The sequence below is a fragment of the Musa acuminata genome, chromosome BXJ1-3, assembly GCF_036884655.1.
Source record: "Musa acuminata AAA Group cultivar baxijiao chromosome BXJ1-3, Cavendish_Baxijiao_AAA, whole genome shotgun sequence".
NCBI classification, from domain to species: domain Eukaryota; kingdom Viridiplantae; phylum Streptophyta; class Magnoliopsida; order Zingiberales; family Musaceae; genus Musa; species Musa acuminata.
Window position 1 is genome coordinate 2887392 of NC_088329.1, and position 20457 is coordinate 2907848.

At 40.9% G+C, this 20457-nt stretch overlaps 4 protein-coding genes and 1 non-coding gene across 5 annotated transcripts; 2 read left to right on the top strand and 3 right to left on the bottom strand.

The window, feature by feature from the left end:
• Positions 1-289: 289 nt before the first annotated feature.
• Positions 290-4433, top strand: LOC135616795 (uncharacterized). Its single transcript, XM_065116416.1, has 6 exons — positions 290-430; positions 1340-1437; positions 1609-1785; positions 2598-2696; positions 2843-3085; positions 3886-4433. Exons 2-6 carry the CDS (start codon positions 1369-1371, stop codon positions 4204-4206), a joined length of 909 nt encoding a protein of 302 aa, XP_064972488.1. The 5' UTR covers positions 290-430; positions 1340-1368; the 3' UTR covers positions 4207-4433.
• Positions 4434-5106: 673 nt separating this feature from the next.
• On the bottom strand, positions 5107-11052 carry LOC135616791 (2,3-bisphosphoglycerate-dependent phosphoglycerate mutase 1-like). Its single transcript, XM_065116403.1, has 9 exons — positions 10574-11052; positions 9562-9833; positions 9113-9336; positions 8857-8975; positions 8590-8746; positions 7457-7558; positions 7248-7367; positions 5486-5535; positions 5107-5404 (listed from the first exon to the last, which is right to left on the bottom strand). Exons 2-8 carry the CDS (start codon positions 9830-9832, stop codon positions 5491-5493), a joined length of 1038 nt encoding a protein of 345 aa, XP_064972475.1. The 5' UTR covers position 9833; positions 10574-11052; the 3' UTR covers positions 5107-5404; positions 5486-5490.
• A 2238-nt stretch (positions 11053-13290) lies between these two features.
• LOC135616800 (FCS-Like Zinc finger 5-like) lies at positions 13291-14739 on the top strand. The gene is made up of 2 exons (XM_065116425.1): positions 13291-13818; positions 14381-14739. The coding sequence occupies exons 1-2, from the start codon at positions 13409-13411 to the stop codon at positions 14535-14537; spliced, it is 567 nt and encodes a 188-aa protein (XP_064972497.1). The 5' UTR covers positions 13291-13408; the 3' UTR covers positions 14538-14739.
• Positions 14740-17382: 2643 nt separating this feature from the next.
• On the bottom strand, positions 17383-17476 carry TRNAY-GUA (transfer RNA tyrosine (anticodon GUA)). The gene is made up of 2 exons: positions 17440-17476; positions 17383-17418 (listed from the first exon to the last, which is right to left on the bottom strand). It is a non-coding gene; the product is annotated as a tRNA-Tyr (tRNA).
• A 199-nt stretch (positions 17477-17675) lies between these two features.
• Positions 17676-19718, bottom strand: LOC135636548 (agamous-like MADS-box protein AGL104). Its single transcript, XM_065148307.1, has 11 exons — positions 19485-19718; positions 19361-19414; positions 19247-19265; positions 19097-19155; positions 18982-19009; positions 18835-18896; positions 18651-18750; positions 18512-18568; positions 18284-18414; positions 18028-18199; positions 17676-17936 (listed from the first exon to the last, which is right to left on the bottom strand). The coding sequence occupies exons 1-11, from the start codon at positions 19667-19669 to the stop codon at positions 17790-17792; spliced, it is 1014 nt and encodes a 337-aa protein (XP_065004379.1). The 5' UTR covers positions 19670-19718; the 3' UTR covers positions 17676-17789.
• Positions 19719-20457: the final 739 nt, after the last annotated feature.

Here is a 20457-nt window from a genome sequence, read left to right on the forward strand (position 1 = left end):
AAGACGATAAGGACAAATTATAATTTTCTTTAATCCAAATTACCTGTCCCATAGTTTGACTGGAGATCGGCTCCAAGTATAACTTTATTGCTTATATACAAAATGATGAGAACCCATCTTGATTGCTTGATGAACGGTCAGGATGCGGGATCAGAGGGATCAAGTTAAATGGAATAGTTGGAAGAGATCCTATCCCCAAGGCATATACCGCTCGCCGACTCTCCCCACGTGAATCATCTCCCCAATTTTTAAAGCGATGCTGACCGTCCGATGGCTGGCCCACCACGGGTTCCTATTTCCGGGGGATCGACTGACGCGACGCCCATCCGGTTCTCTACCGGAGTCCGCTCGCTACTCGGCTACGGAAGAGTACCTTCCCCTGTCCCCATTCGCGCCGCCCTTCGCCCTCGACCGTCCGATTCCGCCGCAGGTAAGTCCAACCCAGCTAATCTTGCGCTGGTGTCTTCGATCATTCCTCCCTTTGGAACCCTTCTTCTTCCGAACAAGGGAAAAGAATCAGAAACTAAGTGTTGTATTGGTTTAGAATGCATTAGGCTTGGGATTGTTTGATGCTGATGATCATCGTGGTGCATTTTGTGATCAGATCACCATTTTGTTTTTGATTCCGTAGAAAGCTGTAATCTTTTGTTAGGTACCACGTAGAATGTCATCTGCATTAGCTGAAAAGAGTAATCGAGTTGACGAATAAGAATCCCAGTTTGCAATCAACAGCGAAAGAGAAAATAATAGATGCAAGTCATTTTAGGACAGTTTTTATCCGATGAGGATAATTTGTATTAAGTTCATACACTCATTTTTTGGGACATATCTTGTCATGCACCTCTTAGAAGGTGATGATGAAAAGGAGCTTCTGAATTATTTGCTCAAGAGAATAAAACTAAGTTATATTGAATGAGTGAGCAGTCAAGTTTTCTTTAATGGCAAACCTTATCTTAGAATGATTCAGTATGCCCAAGATTGACACACATTCAATCAACTTCTTATAGAAAGATTCAAATTCTACATTTTTGTGCAATAATATCTGGTTGAGTCATTTTCATCAAGAATAATGTGCCAGAATAAAACAGCTTTGTGGGCCTAATCCATGTTAGAAATTTTATTCTCAAAGAGAACAATGAAAATAACTGCCTAGCTTAGGAAATGACGTCCATATATGAGATTTGCCTGTCGCATTTTTTTTGTCTCAAAAAGATCATTATCGAGTGACATTGAAATTGTTGACTAATTGGGTGTTGGCAAAGCCACAAAGAAATATTATATGTTGCCTGTTGAATCCCTTCTTTTTGTTGGCATTTACTACTTTTTTTTTTTATTGCAGTTCATTTCTCAGGAAATCTTGAACGATTGATGGGTTCGATTGACTCTATCACAAATGGTTCTGAAAAACAAGCACTTTCTGAAGAGCAAAGGACTAAGGTAATCTTGGTTGACAACATGAGCTCTGCAGTGTTCTTGTCTGTTATTGTTAAAAGGGCTGGTACGAATTATTCAGCATCTGTTGTCATTATAACTTAGAAAATAATTTCCTTTATTCTATCTAGTCGTGGAAGAGATAATTTTTTTGGATTTTTAAATCTTTTTTCTCAGATAAATGAGGTAAGAGCATCATTAGGACCATTGCCAGACAAGTTAGTTTGTTATTCTTCTGATGCATCAATTGCAAGATATTTGACAGCAAGAAACTGGAATGTGACAAAGGCAACTAAAATGCTAAAAGAAACTTTGAAGTGGCGTCTTGAGTACAAGCCAGAAGAAATTCGCTGGGTGAGTTAACTCTTTAGCAAAACTCTCACTATTGTGCCTAATAACATATTTTTCTCTGGTTAAAAATTGTTCCCTCCTTTTTTTTATCACTCTGTAAATTGTGGATTATTAATGCTGCAAGATCTTTTAATCCCTGGAAATTTAGCAAGAAGACAAAGGACTAGATATGACACAGAATTTAGTGATGACAAAAATTCAACCATGTTTAGTATGTGACACATGCAAGAATCTTTTAGATATTATATGTTGGCATTTTATTAGACTGAATAGAGCCTTTGCCATTTCTTGGGAGGAGATACCACTATGAATCTCATCCCATCTTTCTTTGTGCACCCTCCACCTTCCTCATCTTTTTTTTTACTTTCTTGAGTAAAAATTTGGAAATTCTCTGCCATGTTTCCATTTATGTAATGTGAGAAACAAAATTGTAGCTGTGAAACTGTCAAAAAGAACAAATAAAATAGAAAAAAAAGAATAAACTATTTTGGAGGAGAAGTTTCTCCTGTTACCAAGAGAATAGAGTCTTGTTTTTCTTTGATCCATGCTAACAATCCAAGCTACCCAGCATCAATTGAAAACTGTGGTTTTTCATGCACCGATGGGATCATATATTTTCAGTATTGCGGTTAAGTTAATGATTTGCATGCTACCCAGCATCGGTTGAAAACTATGTAATTTTTCATGAACCAACAGTGCTGTAAAGTTAAAGAAATAGTAACTTATTTTGTATGTATCATCAGTCACTTTATTGTTGTAAATTTCAGTTGTCTTATCCTCTTTCTTATTTTTCTTCTTAATTGATTTTCTTTTAGGATGAAATAGCTCATGAAGCTGAGACTGGAAAAATTTACAGATCAAGTTATTCGGACAAGTTTGGAAGGAGCATTCTTGTCATGAGACCTGGATACGAGGTTTAATTGATCTACTTCTTCCTTACTTTGTTCTCAGCAAGCTTACCGAATGTTCTCATTTGTTGCATGCAGTAGAATTGGAAGTTCAGTATATGCAAATTTTGCGGTGCTTAATTGTGTCTGCTTCCTCATTTTTCAAACTGCAGAACACAAAGTCAACAAAGGGAAAAATTAGGTACTTGGTGTATTGTATGGAGAATGCAATTCTCAATCTGCCACCTGATCAGGAACAGATGGTGTGGCTCATTGACTTTAAAGGATTCAACCTATCAAATATATCGATCAGGACAGCGAAAGAAACAGCAGATGTTTTGCAAAATCATTACCCAGAAAGATTGGGCTTAGCTATACTGTACAACCCACCCAAGTTCTTTGAACCTTTCTGGACGGTACGTCATCCTCTTTTTCACATCTGGAATTGTAAAGTGCTCTCCAAGAAATACTTAGCAAGAAAAGTATTTGAGTGTATAGTAATGAATTTAATAGAATTATAAAAAAAGATTTAAATATCCCTAACTAAACATATGATATTTTACAAATCTCAATGACAACAAAAGATTCATGTAATCATGAAATGACTTTCCATATACCATATAGAATAAATTTGATTTACTTCTTTCTTAATTTTGCTGATATTTCCCATATCAAAATTAAGCATAATACAGACTGTGACTTAGTGGCGATAGTTGTTATTGATAGACTGAGCATGGTACTTTGTAGAAGCATGAAGTTTATTTCATACATGCAGAATTTTCATGAGTTCTGGCAAACTTTTGATTTCATGAATCAAATTTTTTTTTTATGATTTTTATTCAAGCCATGGATTTTCTTTAAACTTGTTTGTCTTGAATATTTAGGGAAATTGACAGTAATTTTCTTGCATCATTTTCTAGATGATGTTCCTGATAATCTCTAATCACTTTCTCTTTCTTATTTGTCTTTCAGTTTTTGTAATTAAACTAAGTTTTGTGCCTATCATACATTCTGTCTTGTCCCTGCATTAGAAAGGGCATAACCATAGCATTATATCACTGAACATCTATCTTGATGAATTTAAACATTTTATTTTCCCTAATTGTAACTCAAATACATAATTATATCTATCATGATAGTCTCAAACTTTTATGCATCAGTTCATTATATCTGTACCTGCTGATTTTAATGCATCAAATTTTTAAGCATTTGGCAGGTAGCTAAACACTTGCTGGAACCGAAGACATGCAGAAAAGTAAAATTTGTTTACTCCGATGATGACAACACCAAAAAGATCATGGAAGAGTTCTTCGATATGGATGAATTGGACTGCGGATTTGGAGGCAACAACCAAGTGGGTTTTAATATCAGCGATTATGCAGCAAGGATGAAAGAAGATGACAAGCGGATGCACTTCATTTGGAGCCAAGAAAATGCCTCATCATCCTCAGTTCAACATGAAACGATAATGACAAATGTTTCCGGCAACTCTGGATCAGATTGTGATAAATCAGAGAACGGAACTCCTGGCAGGTGAGAGTCATACCTTCTTTGATGGCAAATCTCCACCTAAAAACGACATGGTGGACTTGAATGACAGGACATTCATTGCATCCCCTGAAACTATTTGTTGAGGGAGAAGACAGTAAGGCTTTAGCAAGACCAATGTTATCAAGTTTGGATATTAGGAATGTTTTCTCAAACTTTTCTATGTATTTTCTGTACAATATTTATTATTCAAAGATTCATAGTTGGCATGAATAATGATAACTTTCTTCTCCAGTCCATGTTATGCAATGCTCCATTGATAGTAAAATTAAAAGAAAAAATGTCTTCTTGGTGAAGTTGTATCAAATCAGTTGATTATGTTTCGGCAGGCTTTGTTGTTGTTGATGATGAATCCTCTTAGAATAATCTTAATTTCTCATCATTTCTCATGATTAAACAGATATCAAGTGACACAACAAATATTACATGCCAGAATCACCAAGGCCTCTAGATATATTAACTCAGTTCTAACAGGAGATAAAAGCTAGTTAATGACATCGATTAACCCGTCAAGTATGCCAATGATCATAGATTAGAAAGTCTCCTCTTTATAATCATCACACCTAAGTGTCAGAAAGTAGACCTAGTTTGTTCTGATTTAATTTGCACTAAACTGCTTGATTCCAAAAGAGTTTGGGTTGTTCTGCTCAAAAGAATATTAAGCTGGTGCCCTTTTCCCCAGGCATAAACCTAGCAAGAAAAAAGATCCAAGGAGCAATAACAGATCTAAACAAACTCTGGGCAAGTAATAATCTACAGGAAATTGTTCATGGATGTGCATGCCTGAAGTAAATTGATCTCAAGTAAAGCCACACAAAAACACTAGCTCTGAAAGAAGACGACCACAGCAGATTAAGAGGAAGTCACAGATGCCAAGTAATGGAATTGATGAACTTCAAAAATGATGCTTAACCATTGATAGTCGATAATTAAGCTTGTATATTTATTATTGCATTTGTAAAAGCAGCTTGAGGCGACACCACCCGACACAGCAAAAATGAACAAATAATACAATCTGCAGAATCTTCTTTCTACATTGAACAAAACTTCGCCTATAAGGTGAAGAACATAGCGGTAGATGCTTCTAGGATTCTAGTAACTAAGACATCATAGAAGGGGCCCGTGATCATGCTCATACAACTTCCAACCACGAAAAGCTCCTCAAGTATTTTCTAGCACAGACAAGACTGTGAAGAACACCACAAAGGAACATAAATGAGCAGACTTGAGACATAATATGCAAACCAAGTTAAAAGACACAAGCTTACAGGTATCACTGGAACATTTCATCTAGCTTCTGCCTGTAGAGAGCCAAACGCTGCATTCACATAAAAGAGACCAATCTTAATCATACAGTGGTCTTAAATGTACTTTGATGAAATAATAAATGTAGCTATGTTGCACTTATAGGATAAAATCTTTTCAAGGAACTAATGGTAATAATATAATTACCGTTAATCCATACCTATTTTTCTGTGACATACATTTAGCTATCGGGAATGAGCAAAATTAAGATAACTACATGGAAGTGCTGGTAATCATACAATCATCTCCATTAAGAAATGTAGCTATGTTGTACTTATAGGATAAAATATTTTCAAGGATCTAGTGGTTATAATATAATTACTGTCAATCCATACCTATTTTGCCTGACATACGACTAGCTATTGAAATTAAGATGACTACATGAAAGTACTGGTAATCATACAATCAATTTGTCTGTAATAATAAGTGTAGCTATGTTGTACTTATAGGATAAAATATTTTCGAGGAACTAATGCTCCTAATATAATTACTGTCAATCCATACCTATTTTGCTATGACATACGATTGGCTATTGAGAATGAGCGAAATGAAGATGACTACACAGAAGTGCTGGTATCATACAATCAATTGTCTGTAATCATACCTTTGATGTTGATGCTTAGGTCGTAGCAAGAGAACTTTAAATAACAGAGATGGGTACAATAATCAAGGGTTTGTTTATAAAAGATCATCACCTTACTAGTGAATTAAGAAAAGCCAACCAAGAAGGGTGACCTAAGAATAATGTAGATTAACAGAGTACAAAGGGCAATCTTTTATCTCAAAGTAATAGATGAGCCAATGAGCAAAAAAGTCCAAAATAGGAACCAAGATATACATAATAATGTGGAAGAAAATTATTGGTAACATGTGAAAGTGTCGAAATATATGAGGCTATGAACATAATAATGTTTCATCTTCTATTATTCTTTCAATGTCTCAACAAAATCTCCCTGTATATCTAACCTTTTTGCTGCTGTGGATAGGCAAGTGTGTATCATCTAAAAACATGAATTATTTGCTCTTGGAGATGATGCATACCCTTTTTGTGCAGTCTTATCATGTTCTAGAATGTGTCATCAAACTTTTGCCTGAAGAACTAAATCATCTTTTAACTAAGAAAAGGTAAATTCTGTAAAAACAGATATGCAATATTAAAGAAATATACTTTTTCATAAATGCCATGCAAATTGCATTTTGCAGGTCATGACTTGATCAAAGTGCTTCTTTCCTCTCGCTTAAAGTTCTTTCTATGTTGTGCACATGGCATGGTCAAACCTTTGTCACCTAGGACAGGAGGAAATAGACGCTATGCACCACAAGAGGATTTAAACCCATGAAAGGGATCTGGATACCTTAAACCGTCCAAGATAGTGGATATTTGGCTCTTGCTTAAAGTTTTAACACTGTTTCACTGACTATCAGAAAAGCATCAGAGACAAAGAAGAAAATTTTCCAAGACAAGTACACATAGATATTGTGGAATATCTAACCACATGAATTCATCAACTTCTTAATCTTTTAGCAATTTATTCTCTTTCTCTTTCTCTTCTTGAATTTTGATCAATCTGATTATCTTAAAGCCAGAGAAAACACATCAATTTCATGCACATGGACATACATGTAGAGGTTTCATAAAGCATCTAGATTTTATCATAAAAATATAGAGATCACACCTACCTAGAAACAAGAAGCATAAGGGGATTAATGTAACAAAATACATACTCTGGTATAAGCATAAACACCAGCCTCAGAAGGACCTACTGGGCTTCCTCTCCTAATAAACTTTCCATCTTTGAATATATAAAGCATTGGAATGCCAGTCGACAGTTCAAGGCTGATGACCTGAAGGAAAAGTAAAGTAATAACCTTTACCGCATACTAAAAGCAGTTTAAGAAACAAATCTTCACGTAATAGATAGACATATGCTTACCTCCTGAGAAGTCAGCTTGTCCAGGTACATAATGATGGACCTCAGCGAATTCCCATGTGCAGCAATCATCACATTCTTCCCAGTCAAAAGTTGAGGTACAATCTATCATAAAATCATTCAGAGTGGTCAAGGGCGTGCGAACAAGATATTATGTACTTCATCCTATATAAATCAACATGATTATCGAGTAGCTAACTTCAAGATGTCAGCGATATTTGCTGCTTGTGTTGGGAGGCAAAACTTCTGTTAGGAAAAACCAATAATATATTCAAACAAGCCAGCTTAATTTTCTCAATTATGCAATTAAAGATTATTTATTTTAATAGAATTTTTTTTCGGCATCAATATATTGCTCAAGCAAATTGGAGTTCCTAGTTAATGCTTTTATAGATTTGTAAATAAAAATCAGTACTCCTCACTTGTAACTTTTGCTAGGTGATAAGGAGCACAGTCTAGAACATTTTACATCTACCATGTCAAAGGTAAAAGATGAATCTTTTTAGTCTATTCTTCTGAGTATTCAAGTGCCATGGGAGCACAGAGACAAGGACCTGTGGATACATAACTCAAGCTTAAGAGTTGAGATCTGCAGACTGGGTCCATATATTAGTATCAAACAAGATGATACCTTTTGAGTCGACTTTGGGCTAGCTAACTGCAGCTGAGTGTTGAAGGCATCTTTTCAAAACTCAAAAAAGTACTGCACAGCAGTATAGAATATCACCGACTTAGATGTCATCAAGACACTGACACAACACGAGAAGATAGAACATGACCAGCAGAACATAATCAAAGGTGTGCTTTGTCATGCATTCTACAGCAAATATCTTCATGTATATCTAAATAAAAGATACTTCTGGGGAAACATATATGCCGTAAGTCCTAAATATGAATTAATCAAGTGAACATCTAACTAAAGAAATATCTATCTATGTCCAACGAAGAATTATACCACATTATGAAGGTGAGGTATGCTACATCAGAATCAAAGACAACAGTCCCATATCATAAGGCAGGAAATTGTCTGAAATGCCTTGATGAATTCTTTGAAACAAGAACTTGATATAAGTTAACTAATTGTAGCAACAGCTGAAACTTCTCGCAATGAACCAAATCATTTAAAAGGTCCTTACTTGCTCCCTGAAATAAGCCACAGCTCTTTCAGCACACATCTCCAAACTCTCGCCGTTTGGGGGAGGAATGTCATAACTACGACGCCATTCATGAACTTTGTCTTTTCCAAAACGGTCAGCTGTTTCCTGCTTATTAAGACCTTGTAATTCACCATACCTAAAGGAAACAATAGGAAACAACACAATTATATTATAAACTGATCTGAGACTAATTCTTATACAACAAGTAAACATGTTTATTGAAAATATTAAAAGAGTAGCCATTACATTCTTTCATTCAGTTGCCAGGCAGTTATCACAGGAATGGACTGTTTGTTGGTTTCTTCACTATATATTTGACTCCACTTCTGGGCCTGTTTGCTCTCATTGTGCATAATGATCGGAACCTAAATCAAAGTCAACAAGAGAGAAAAGCAATTGTTAAGACTTCTTGATAGCGTAACATATTGAGAGAAATACTATAGACAAGAAAGAAGTTCACTACTATAATTAGCAAGGTAAAAGGATAGGAAGGAACAGAAACCTTTTTGCGACGATGTTGGGTCATTGCTAGCATAGCAGTCATTTGGGCACGAATCAGTGAAGATGTAAAGATCGTGTCAATAGGTATATTGCTTATTCTTTTACCAGCTTCAATTGCCTCCTCCACGCCCTTTTGAGTCAATGGTACATCAACACATCCTGTAAAGAGATTTTTCTCATTCCACAAAGACTCACCATGTCTAATCAATATTAGTGAAGCTTCACCTGCAAACAGACGAAACAACAATTAGCCTGGGCAAGAAAAAAAGGAATCAAGTTCCAGTTTCACATAGCTAAAATGTTTTTAAAATAACATGCAGCAGCGCTCTAAAACTAGCTCAAAATACCTTCTCGATTACTTCTCATCTTTATTAGGTGATATCATTTGCTAGAAATATAACATCTAAAAAGAAACAGTGAAAACTGCAAAAAAAACAAAAAACTACTTACTTGATTTTTTCTGAGAATCACTAGAATTGCTGTTTGATGGTATTTGAACCGGATCGGCAACCGAAGAATGTGAGCTCGATGCACGAACCACACACAATTTCAAGCTCCGAGGATAGCAGCTTCCTCTTGTAAGAAGCCGCATCTCGATGGTTACACCCTTAGAAACAGTTTTCACAGGTAAGCTTCCAAGCCGGCTTAACAAGCCAGTTTTACCGTCGTATCCCTGGCCTTGGATGGAACCAAGGGTATGATAACATGCTGTTGAAGCCATTCTGATGCATTTACATAAAAGTGAGGATGAAATCTTGGCAATTATGTGATAATTACTTCAGAAAGAACAAAGAGAACAACCATGATTAAAGTATAATGTATTTTTTATTAAATTAGAAGAATTTTTCATTACATCAAATGGCATATATAACGTGGACTCAAACTTGATATTTATCACTTGTGCAACAATACACTAACCAACCAACATGGATGTCTCTGTTCAACATAGAGAGTAACGACTGTATAATGTAATTTTTCACCTAAAAGATTATAATAGTAATGTTGCAATAAGTAAACCAAATCCCTTATTTCCTTATCTTCTAACTCGTTCCAAGGATATAAAGAAATAGGAATGTCGCAAGGTTACACTAAAAGCAGCGTAATATGACATAAACTATCAACGATTTAAAACATACCGAGATTAAATAGATCGATAACAGGAGCAGTTTGAATATCGATGAAAAAGCATAAAGGTAATCATTTCTTGACCTAAGGATGCAAGGTTTCAATCAGATGCATAATTTGATCATCTAGAAATAACTAGCAAAGCAAAGTTTTCTTCCGATCGGACTCAAGAATGGACGTTTCCATATGAAATTTCTGAGATCTAACTAGAAAATGTACTCTAGAAACGCAAAGAAGCAGCCTCATAACTGCATATTAGGACAATCTCAGAAAGATCATTCTTTTCCGGGTCCTGAGAATTTGGGAAACAAGAAGAAAGAAGAGATCAAGACGCCACCTTTTTCCGGCACACGGGAAGCTCGATTCAGAGCCTCGGAGACCGCAAGATCGCGCCTTTTGTAGCGTGTCCGTGGAGTCCCCGCGAACCAAGACGAATCTCGATGAAACCGAGGCCAAGATAGGCAGCAACCGGACGGGTGCGCGCAGGAAAAAGGAGCAAAAGATCGAGAAGAAATGGCTGAGGAAACAAAGCTTCTCGGAGAAGGCGATCGAGTATGGCGAGAGCGGACAAGTCTAAGTTGTCAGCCGAAGAGAGGATGGTTAGATGGTGCAATTTATGTAGGCTTCAGCGGTGTCACCAAACTTGGCGGAAGAACGATAGAAACACACACAGAGGGGTTGGTGGGAAAGACAGAGACAACAAAAAAGAAAAAGAAACGTTTTGGAAACACTTTTTCCCACACGCATAAAACGTTTTCTCTAACGACAAGTTGGTAGCACGCTTCAAATGCGGAGAGTTGACCGATTTGAGTTGCTTCTTTGGTGCTGAACAAAGATGAATCTAATCGTATGGGTTACAAAGTCAGTTTGGAGAGCACAAATCGTTGACTGACCGCATGAGTTTCCTCCCGAAGACAATTGCATCGACATGGATTATTCCAAGAATGATGGTGCATTTTAATGAAGGGGTAGGTGATGACCTCTTCTTCCTTGTGGAGTAGGAGATGAGAGAGAGAGAGAGAGAGAGAGAGCGGGGTAGATGGGGCTTTTGGAAGGACCAGACTCTGCCATGGAGAGGGTTAGGTGGAAGAATATGCATGAAGAATATTATCGATGCCAATGCTAACAACAACCCCTCCATGATGAGCATTCTTTCTCTGGGCTGGGCTATTTGGGCCGGTCTATGGCTTTACGGAGCCCAAATCTGCTGAGGCCGCAGTACTTCTGTGAGCCCAACCCAATAAAAAGGCCAGTTGGCGGAACGGAATTGGTCGGATTCCACGGAAGGGCCATGGCCTGATTCATTCCTTCCTCTTTTACCTTCCAGGCAAAGGGAAGGTGAGAGCACTCAACCTCCAATATTGACCTCCACTGGTGTCTTACCTCTTCGCTACCTCTTCTCCGCCGCTCATCAAGAACAAAGCAGGAGGTCAATAAAGGGTGACGGCGGTGGTGGTGGAGACGACACGCCCACTCGTCGCATCAAAAGCTAGCGAGCTTTTGGTCGCAGCCTCGAGATACACCAGCTTCATGTATCATCAGGACAGTGTTCTAACGATCAATGATAACTGGCAAAGATATGGGAGTGGACCTCCATGAGCACGAGCAACTTGGGAATGACATGAACAGGGTGAAAGATCTAATTTGGGCTGCGTGGTTGACAACCTACAGACTTCTCGTAGCTCTCTCGAAGATGCGTGAGGCCATATCTAGATGTGCATAACGACCATGGGTGGAAAAGACTAGTCTCTGCTTCATCTACTCCTGTGGGGGCTAAAACTTGAACTCCATGTCTGGGCATCTGATGCCTGGAGGGCTGCTAGAAATTGAATGGAAAAGCTTGTTTGGATTCACTTTTCCTTCCCATATCTACTGTGGCTCACATGACGGGCATAAAGGTCAGGGGTGAGGGACCAACCTACATAATGCAATCTCAACCTCTCCTCTCCTCTCACCGGTTTAGGTGAATCCTACTCCCATAATTCATCTGAAGGGAAGACGAAGAAGGGAGAGCTGAAGCCATTGTGAAGACATGGAAAGGGAAGGGCCGGCTGACTAGGCGTGGGGCCGGGGGGAGTACAAAGGGACCCCCCGCATGATTACGTCATCAGGTGCTTAAAAATAGTCCATCCTAGCTGTCCTTTGGATCATCATAAGGGTGAGAATTGGAAAGTGGTTTTTCTTTTATATATATATATATATATATATATATATATATATATATATATATATATATATATATATATATATTCCCCCGATAGTGAGAGATGAAATAGAGGAGGAGAGGAGGAAGAGGGCGACGAGTGGGTGGCCCCCAATAATTGACGCCACGGCCCCATCGACGCCAAATAATTGGCGACCGCGACACCTCACATGCCCCCACTCGCCGCACACCATCTCATCTCCGCGGCTATCTTATCACGATAAGATATGACATGTATATCTCGTTCGGGATTCTCGTGTTTGCGTCGACAAATGGACACGTCGGATCGTAAGATAAAAAGGGACCGAATCGTGAACGCTGTCTCGATAGGTCAAGTGGGTACGGCTTTCTCGCGTCGCTCTCATCCCACTCACCGTTGGGGCCCGCATCGCCATCATTCGCGAGTCGTCGGACCTGGGTTAAAGGTAGCCGTCGATCATGATCAGGTTGCATCGAGATGTGATGTTACGGTGCATAGACGGACCGTCGGATCCCTTCGTTTGGGCCCCGTGGATGGCGGGTGTCAATTACTCGCCGACGAGTTGTTGGTGCTCAATTTATCGTCGCCTTCAACTGATGACCAATAATTGAACTAAAGAAGACAAAATAAATATAGAAATTTTGAGATAATAATTTCGCAATAATGATATTTATATATAAATAATATGGGTTAAATAGAGCTTCGTTCAGTTCAAAATAAAAATGAAATAGAAAAGAAAATTCGAATAAAGAAGAGATTAAAAAAGAGTAAAAACAAAAAGGAAAAATAGAGGGCAAACGTGGACGCACGGGTGGAACGGACGGTCGTGATCGGTCTTCTACTCTCTTTTATTTCCCCCATTTCCCCCTCCTTTCCACGCCCCTTCTTCTCCCTCTGCGGTTTCCTCGGCTCGCTTTACTCCCTCCTTAGCTAACTGCCCCCTCCTCCTTCCATAGACAGCTCCTCATCTTCTTCATCGCTGGAGAGTGATGGATAGAGGAGGAGGAGGAGGAAGAGAGATGTTGCTGGGGAAGCGGCAGCGGCCTCCCATGAGGCGGACGACCAGCATGACCGAGTTCGCCGCCGACGTCGTCCTCACGGATGTCGAGGCCACGCAGGCTCCGTCCGACCATGAGAAGACTAGCGACGTCCTCCACCACCAGTGGAACCCGTGGATGGAGCCGCAGAGGGCGGCGGAGTTGCCCGCGCAGAGGAGGGCCTCCGGCGTCGCGAACTGGCTGGAGGCGAGGTACCATGGGAGCCTGGTGCTGTCGCCGCGTACTGGCGGGCACCGGAAGAACTCTGCCGACCTTGCCGTGGTGGAGACGGCGCCCTTCCTCAGGGCCTGCGGCCTCTGCAAACGCCGCCTTGGCCCCGGCCGGGACACGTTCATGTATAGGTACTGTTTCTGGTCCATCGATTTATATTTTTGCCCTAAAAATTCGTTTTTTATTGTTCTGGTTGATGTTTCTTGGTGAAAACTCGAGGACGAGCCTAACTGCTCGCAGAGCTACTGCTGTCCATCATGCCTGCTTATCACCTCAAAATTCTCATCTTTCTTTAATGATTATTACGGATTGACGATGATGTCCAAGTTGATGTATATTGCTGATAAAATTTCTTCTTCTTTTTCATATCTTGGGGAAATTTAAACACAATTTCTTTGTTTATTTTTTCTCTGATTTATTCCTCGCCGTATCTTCTTCCATGAGGAATAACTATTTCGAGGTGCCGAGTTCATACACTATCTGGTTGGTGTGTGTTGTTGCTTGGTAAGCCTTTTGAAAGGCAAAGGTAGATCCAAACATGTAGAGAAGAAGGCTTTCACCATCTCGTGCACCTCACTGCTCCTCTAGTTAAATCCCTTTCCATCAATGCAGTCTTTATTGTTCACCCAATTGTTGCAGTCTCAGTTGTCTTTCTTGTTGCCTTATTATTGAAATTTTCTTTTGCTTGCACAGGGGTGATATTGCATTTTGCAGCCTCGAATGCCGGCAGCAGCACATAAATCTGGAGGAGCGCAAGGAGAAATGCTCTCTGACTTCCATCAAGGATGCTGTTCCTGCAGCCAACGGCTCCGAGAATGCTGGCAATGGCGAAACAGTGGCAGCTGCATGAGATTTAGAGTTACTCTGGGGTTCTCAAGTTCCACCATTGGAGATGCCACAAGGCAAAGATTATAGATCTATTTGGGTCCTACGGTTTTGACGCAGCCGTGCTGTCAGTAGAGGGAAATATAATGTGAGCTTGATGCTTATGTAATTCCCAACCCCATATTTTTGGTTCTTATGAGAAGCAATGAAGGGGCTCTACACCACCATCATCTTCTTCTTCTTCTTCTTGTATTGTGGTCTGGAAAGGAAACAGCTTGTTGAATCAAAAAGTGGGAATCATGTGAGTCAGATGATGCCCCGTCCTTTTCCAGCGATTCCTGCTAGACATTAACACACACATGAAAACAACTTCTACCTAAAATTGGAGCAAAGCAAATCTTCTTCCATTTGCAGGACCTGTACAGTGCTCGCATTTAGCTTTTCACTGGACTGAATCAGAATCAAAGTATAACTGGTTGCTGCGTATTGATGAATCATCTCTATGATGAAACCTCACTTCAACCCTGAATCATTGTGATGTTAGGCAACATGGCTAGTAATCGCAGACACAGTCATTGCAGAAGAAACCTTCCATGGTGTGGTCTGTCGGGGCCTACTTTCTGTATCGGCATTGTTCTCAGCTGTGACGTTGAATCTTAGGCTCACTTTCCTATGAGATCTGGAGGTGCAGCTTCTTCTCACCGTTCCAACTCCTCGGTCTGCATGCTCTGCACCAACTCCCCGATCAACAATATTGCTGCAATGCGTATGGCGTACACAGTACAGATTCTAGATTTACAGATCTCTTTCCTCGTGGTGGTCCTATTATTTATGGCGAAGTAAGATCTAGCTGAGCAAAGATGTAGATTCCAGCCGAGGCATACAAGCAAGATGACAACTGGGCTAAATTAACAAAGCTCCAATTGGCCTAATCTTGAGAAAGGGGAACTCAGTGGAGTTTACAGAACTATCATGGGGTGCTTTCAAAGGCATAGAATAATGGTTTCTCTCCTCTTGTCTGCTGATCAAAGCATATTCTGCACTTCAAAAACTCGGGGAGATTAAGCTACATGACATAAGATATTATGGATGGCATTAATGGCCACTATTCTATTGCTCTGTGACAAAAGATATTGTGGAATCTTGTACCAGGCCAGGGTGATTAAGCCAAAGTTTTGAGTGTCAGATATCCAATAGCTTTCGCTGCATAAGCTGTCTCCCTTTGCACATCACAGCTGCCGTGGATTAGGAAGCCATGTAATTTTTTCTATTAACTTAATCCTGATTAGACTTCATCATTAAGCTTGTCTACTCTTACAAAAACTATAGCTTCTTCCTTTGGGTTTTATTGTAAGTTTCTTTTGCTGCTGCCAAGCTAATATCTTGTGTCACCACCCCATCTCCCACAAGGGATGCCCTAGTTGAGGGTGTGTGTCCCAGGGTCAGTAATGGATGAAGGAAGACCAAGAAAGATACTGGTACCACCATTCATTCAGTGTAAAATGGAGTTGTAGGATCTAGCTGTCCTGCAAATAATTGATCAAAAGCTGTTGGATTTGTGTTCTTTCTCACTATGTTGTTCTAGCAAGGACTAACACTCTTGTGCAGATTTTTCTCATCAACGGCACTGAGAACAGATATGAGATTATTTCACTGAACGAAGGTGTTTCCCAGCTCATAGAATGCACTAATGACTGCAGAGCCAGTTAACCTATGACCAACTGTTTGGTGGTTCAACTCTCTAGCTTGAAGTCTCAAGCTTTTTAGGGCAGCAAGGTGAATGTGATCTCCTACATGAATCTTTCAACAGGTAGCAATAAATCTTGCATGATGGTAGGAGAAGTGTGGAAATCAAGCAGGGTGATCTTAATGCAAGAAACACTAGCCATGTGGTCCATCAGCTAACCATCATGCATGTCTCAAACAACATGAGCTGTGCTGATTGTGGTCCAGATAGATAGAGAAGATGGTGAGGGGAGATGGGAGGGGTGTGTGATACAGTCAAGGTGTTATTTTTGTATTCTAGTTGGTCCATGGGTTGGTCAATTGTTTCATCAGAATAGATTGATGACCAACCAAAACCAACTGAGAAAGGAGACAGCAGGATGAAACACAATGCCTCTTCTATTTGGTGTAGAGGCAACCAGTGCCGTGCTGATGTGGTGGGCAAACAGGAGCCTCAGGACAAGACTGCTGCCGACCTTCGATGCATGCAACCCTTCTCTGCTCAAAACCATCGAACCAGATGGCCATTAATGCATGACAAAGTGACCCTGTGGAGCCTCCTGCTCCGAAGCCTGAACTACTTGATTGATCTCCATGGTTGATGCAGCTCGAAGCCATCACTCCCTTTTCGTTAACTTGCACTGCTGAATTCCCAATGACAAGGTTTAGGATGAGCTGTGAATCTCAGCAAGGAGTAGCAGCCATGATGCCCTGTCTCAGGCCAACATGCTGTTTGTTAATGCTCAAGACAGATGATGATGCTTGATGATCGATCCCCACATGTTGAGGGTACCTAAAGAATCTTACACCCCAGCAATCTTGTGAGTTGACACAGAAAAATGAAATCTCACTAAAACAGGATTAATATGTTGGAGAGATAGATCTCAAGATTCAGTGTGATAGATAGAAGGGGATGCAAGATGAACCTGGTAAGTTTCTTCTTATGATACCCACACATACATACATGCCTGATAACTAGAAAGATATTGGCGCTACAAACAATACAGGGATGAGAAAAGGCAGATTGATTCCTATGTATATGTCGATTAAGAAGATTAGAACATGATGACATGGGTTTGAAGGTGAGCAGAGTCCAAACAATTGAGACTTGGAGAAGTTACGTGCTAAGCAAAACAAAAATAATATCCGACCTGCCGGATTCGAACCAGCGACCTAAGGATTTAACTGTAAGATTCACCCCACTACAGTCCTCCGCTCTACCAACTGAGCTAAGGTCGGTTTGTTATTCGATGAAGAAGTATAATATATTTATCATCTAAAATATCTTCTTCTGGTTTCTCTAATCCATCAGTTCTTCATTGGATACAGAAGAAAACAACAGTATTCGTGTATATAGAGACTGACAAAGGTCAGCATACGTAGTCTTACTCACTCCTACAAACACAAAGATTGTTTGGATTCCTTGTGGTTCATAGGAAGTTCCTTGGTTACCTGTCTCACGCACCAATCGTATATCTGTAGGCACAGTGGTTGTATATGTTAATGAAATGCGAGCCAATGTTGGAGTTCTCATTCTGCTTGGAAACTGACGTCAACGCACGTTCGCCGGAGCAGCATTGCCGTCGTACGTGTTGGTAGCTGCGCCTCCGTCGTCCACGGGCACGCTCGGGCAGCCGGCCATCCCCTGCACCTGCTCGTGCGGCACCATCGTCGGCAAATCCGCCGGCCCCATCGGGTGCTGCCATGCAACCAAAACAGCGTCGTTTATACTCGGGGTGGGTGGGTCGGCCGGCCGGCCGGCCGGTCGTCCGTCCGTCGAGGAGGCGTACCTGAATCAGCGGGTAGGGCGGTGAGGGAATGAGGGCGGACAGGAACTCCGTGGAGGTGTACCCCTGGTGCCATGATGTATCGTGCTGGTTGCCGACGTGGCATCCAGCCGCGCCGGGGTCCAGCTGCAGGCCCATGCTCTGCGGCGCGATCGAGTCGTAGATCGCGTGTTCCCTGACACATCAGCATGCATCCGCCGTCAAAAGGCGATGCGTGTGTCCATCGCTCATGAGCGAGCAAAACCATTGTGAGTTGTACCTGAGGTCCATCAAAGGATCGGACCCAACGAAGATCTGGTGGCTGGGGTTCGACGCTCCCTCCGGGACCCACTGCACCATCTCGTTCCCGTATGGGTCGGGCAGTCGTTCCTGCTGCGGCTGCAGGTACATCTGAAAAAGAATCGAAGCGTGGCACTTGCTTACATGCAAATATATCGAAGCGTGGGAAGAGATAAATGGGTGTGATGTTGGGCATGCTATTAATTACCTGCATGCTTGTAGTTGAGGGATCATACGGGGACAGATGATTACTCAGCAAATATTCCTGCAAGCGTAATAAATGAGAACCATTACTCCTCGGTAAACATTGCTCGTGAAAGGAAACAGCAAAGGAATGTGGACTGAACCTTTCTTGCCGTAACACGCTGCAATGCTTCCATGACGAACTTCTCGCATGACTCGAGATCAGTGATGGATGTGAAGCTAAGAGGATCAGGTTCAAAAAACCTGTTCATTCGGAAACAGCAAGGGGCCAATTCGATTACTCGGCAAAGGAGTGTGCCGATCAAGATCTTGTGAGTTGGGCAATACCTTAAGCGTTGCTCCATAAGCTGTAGCTGTTGTTGATACCGACAAATCTCCTGTTGAAGCTCCTGCATGTAGATAAGAGATAGGATTCAATCGAGTGGAGTGGAGTGGAGTGGAGAAACAAAAAGAAAGAGAATACGAGTTGTTTACCTCTGCGTTGGAGTTGACCACCCCAGGACTGATTGAATCGGAGAAGACAACTCTGTGTTAGAACGAACCAGCAAGAAGTGAAAGCAAAACAAGGATCACATAGCATGAGAATTACTTGACGAGGGCAGCCGTGTCGTTCTCGCACTTGAGCTTTTTCAATGTGTTAATCACGAACTGCATGGATGGCAAGTGCACAACGCGTACGTGTATTACTCATATGACAGGGAGAAGTATGATAATCTAAGAGAGTTTTGAGATGTCTAACCTCTCGATTCTGGACCACCCTACATGCCAAAGCAAACAAATCAGTCTCATGCTCATCGAGAATGTTAACATGCAGGTAAGGTTTCTCGAAGATCGAAAAGGATTTATGGCTTACCCTCCCCTATCGTTCTCTGGGAGATTCACGTATCTAGCAAGTACGTCTTCGATCCTGAAAGAAAGAAGGAACAAATGTGTTCATGAATTGATATGTGTATTTGGACGTGATCAAAATAGAGGACCTTCTTCGTCCGGAGAAATGGCTGAGGCGTCCGGAGGGGGAGAACATGATGAGAGCGATGTCGATGTCGCACAGGACGGACAGCTCGTAGGCCTTCTTGATGAGGCCATTTCGACGCTTGGAGAAGGTCACCTGGCGATTGGTGTTGTTCTCTATCCTCTTTATCTGGAGCTTAACTCGACCCATGATCCAAGATAATCTGAGACACCAACAAAACAAGGAATTCCCGAGAAGGCCGCACGTCTCCAAGGGTGCCGTGACAGGAAAATAGCCCAGCAAATCAAAAAGAATACCAGAGAGAGAGAGAGAAGAGGGGATGGCTTTGCGAGAGATGTGGCGAGAGGACGAAGGAGAGAGATTTTAGATGCTGTTCTGCCGGGAAGCATTCCTCCCCTACGACAACAACGGCTGGCTTCAAACTGAGAACTTCTCTTTCGCTACCCGTTCGACCGCCACCCTTCTTGCACCACCACTGATTGGAGCAGCAGTAGCCTAAACGGGTCCCAAGTCCCAAGTAAACGAATCCAATCATAGTGCAGGTACATTGGACGAGTAATCCTTCGGTGGTACAATATTATTTCCCTACATTAACAGCTAATATTATTCCTCTCTCCTCTTCCCTAATATAAATAATAAATGGGAATACATTAATTGTAATGAATTATATGTTTTAACTACGTGTATAAGATACATGATATCAATTTTGCCGTAATTTCGATCAAATTTACGAAAGCTATGCACTAACTTCACGCATGCCACTTCCATCACCAAATCATTCAAGATGCTGGCTTCCATCTCTCTCTCTCTCTCTCTCTCTCTCTCTCTCTCTCTCTCTATATATATATATATAACTCGATCTATTCGATTAATCTCCCTTTTCTGCGCAAAAGATCATGCAACCTGCAACCCATGGATTGATTCCACGGTATTTTCGCAATCTATTTCTAGCTAGACAGCAGCTGGAGAAGCTATAA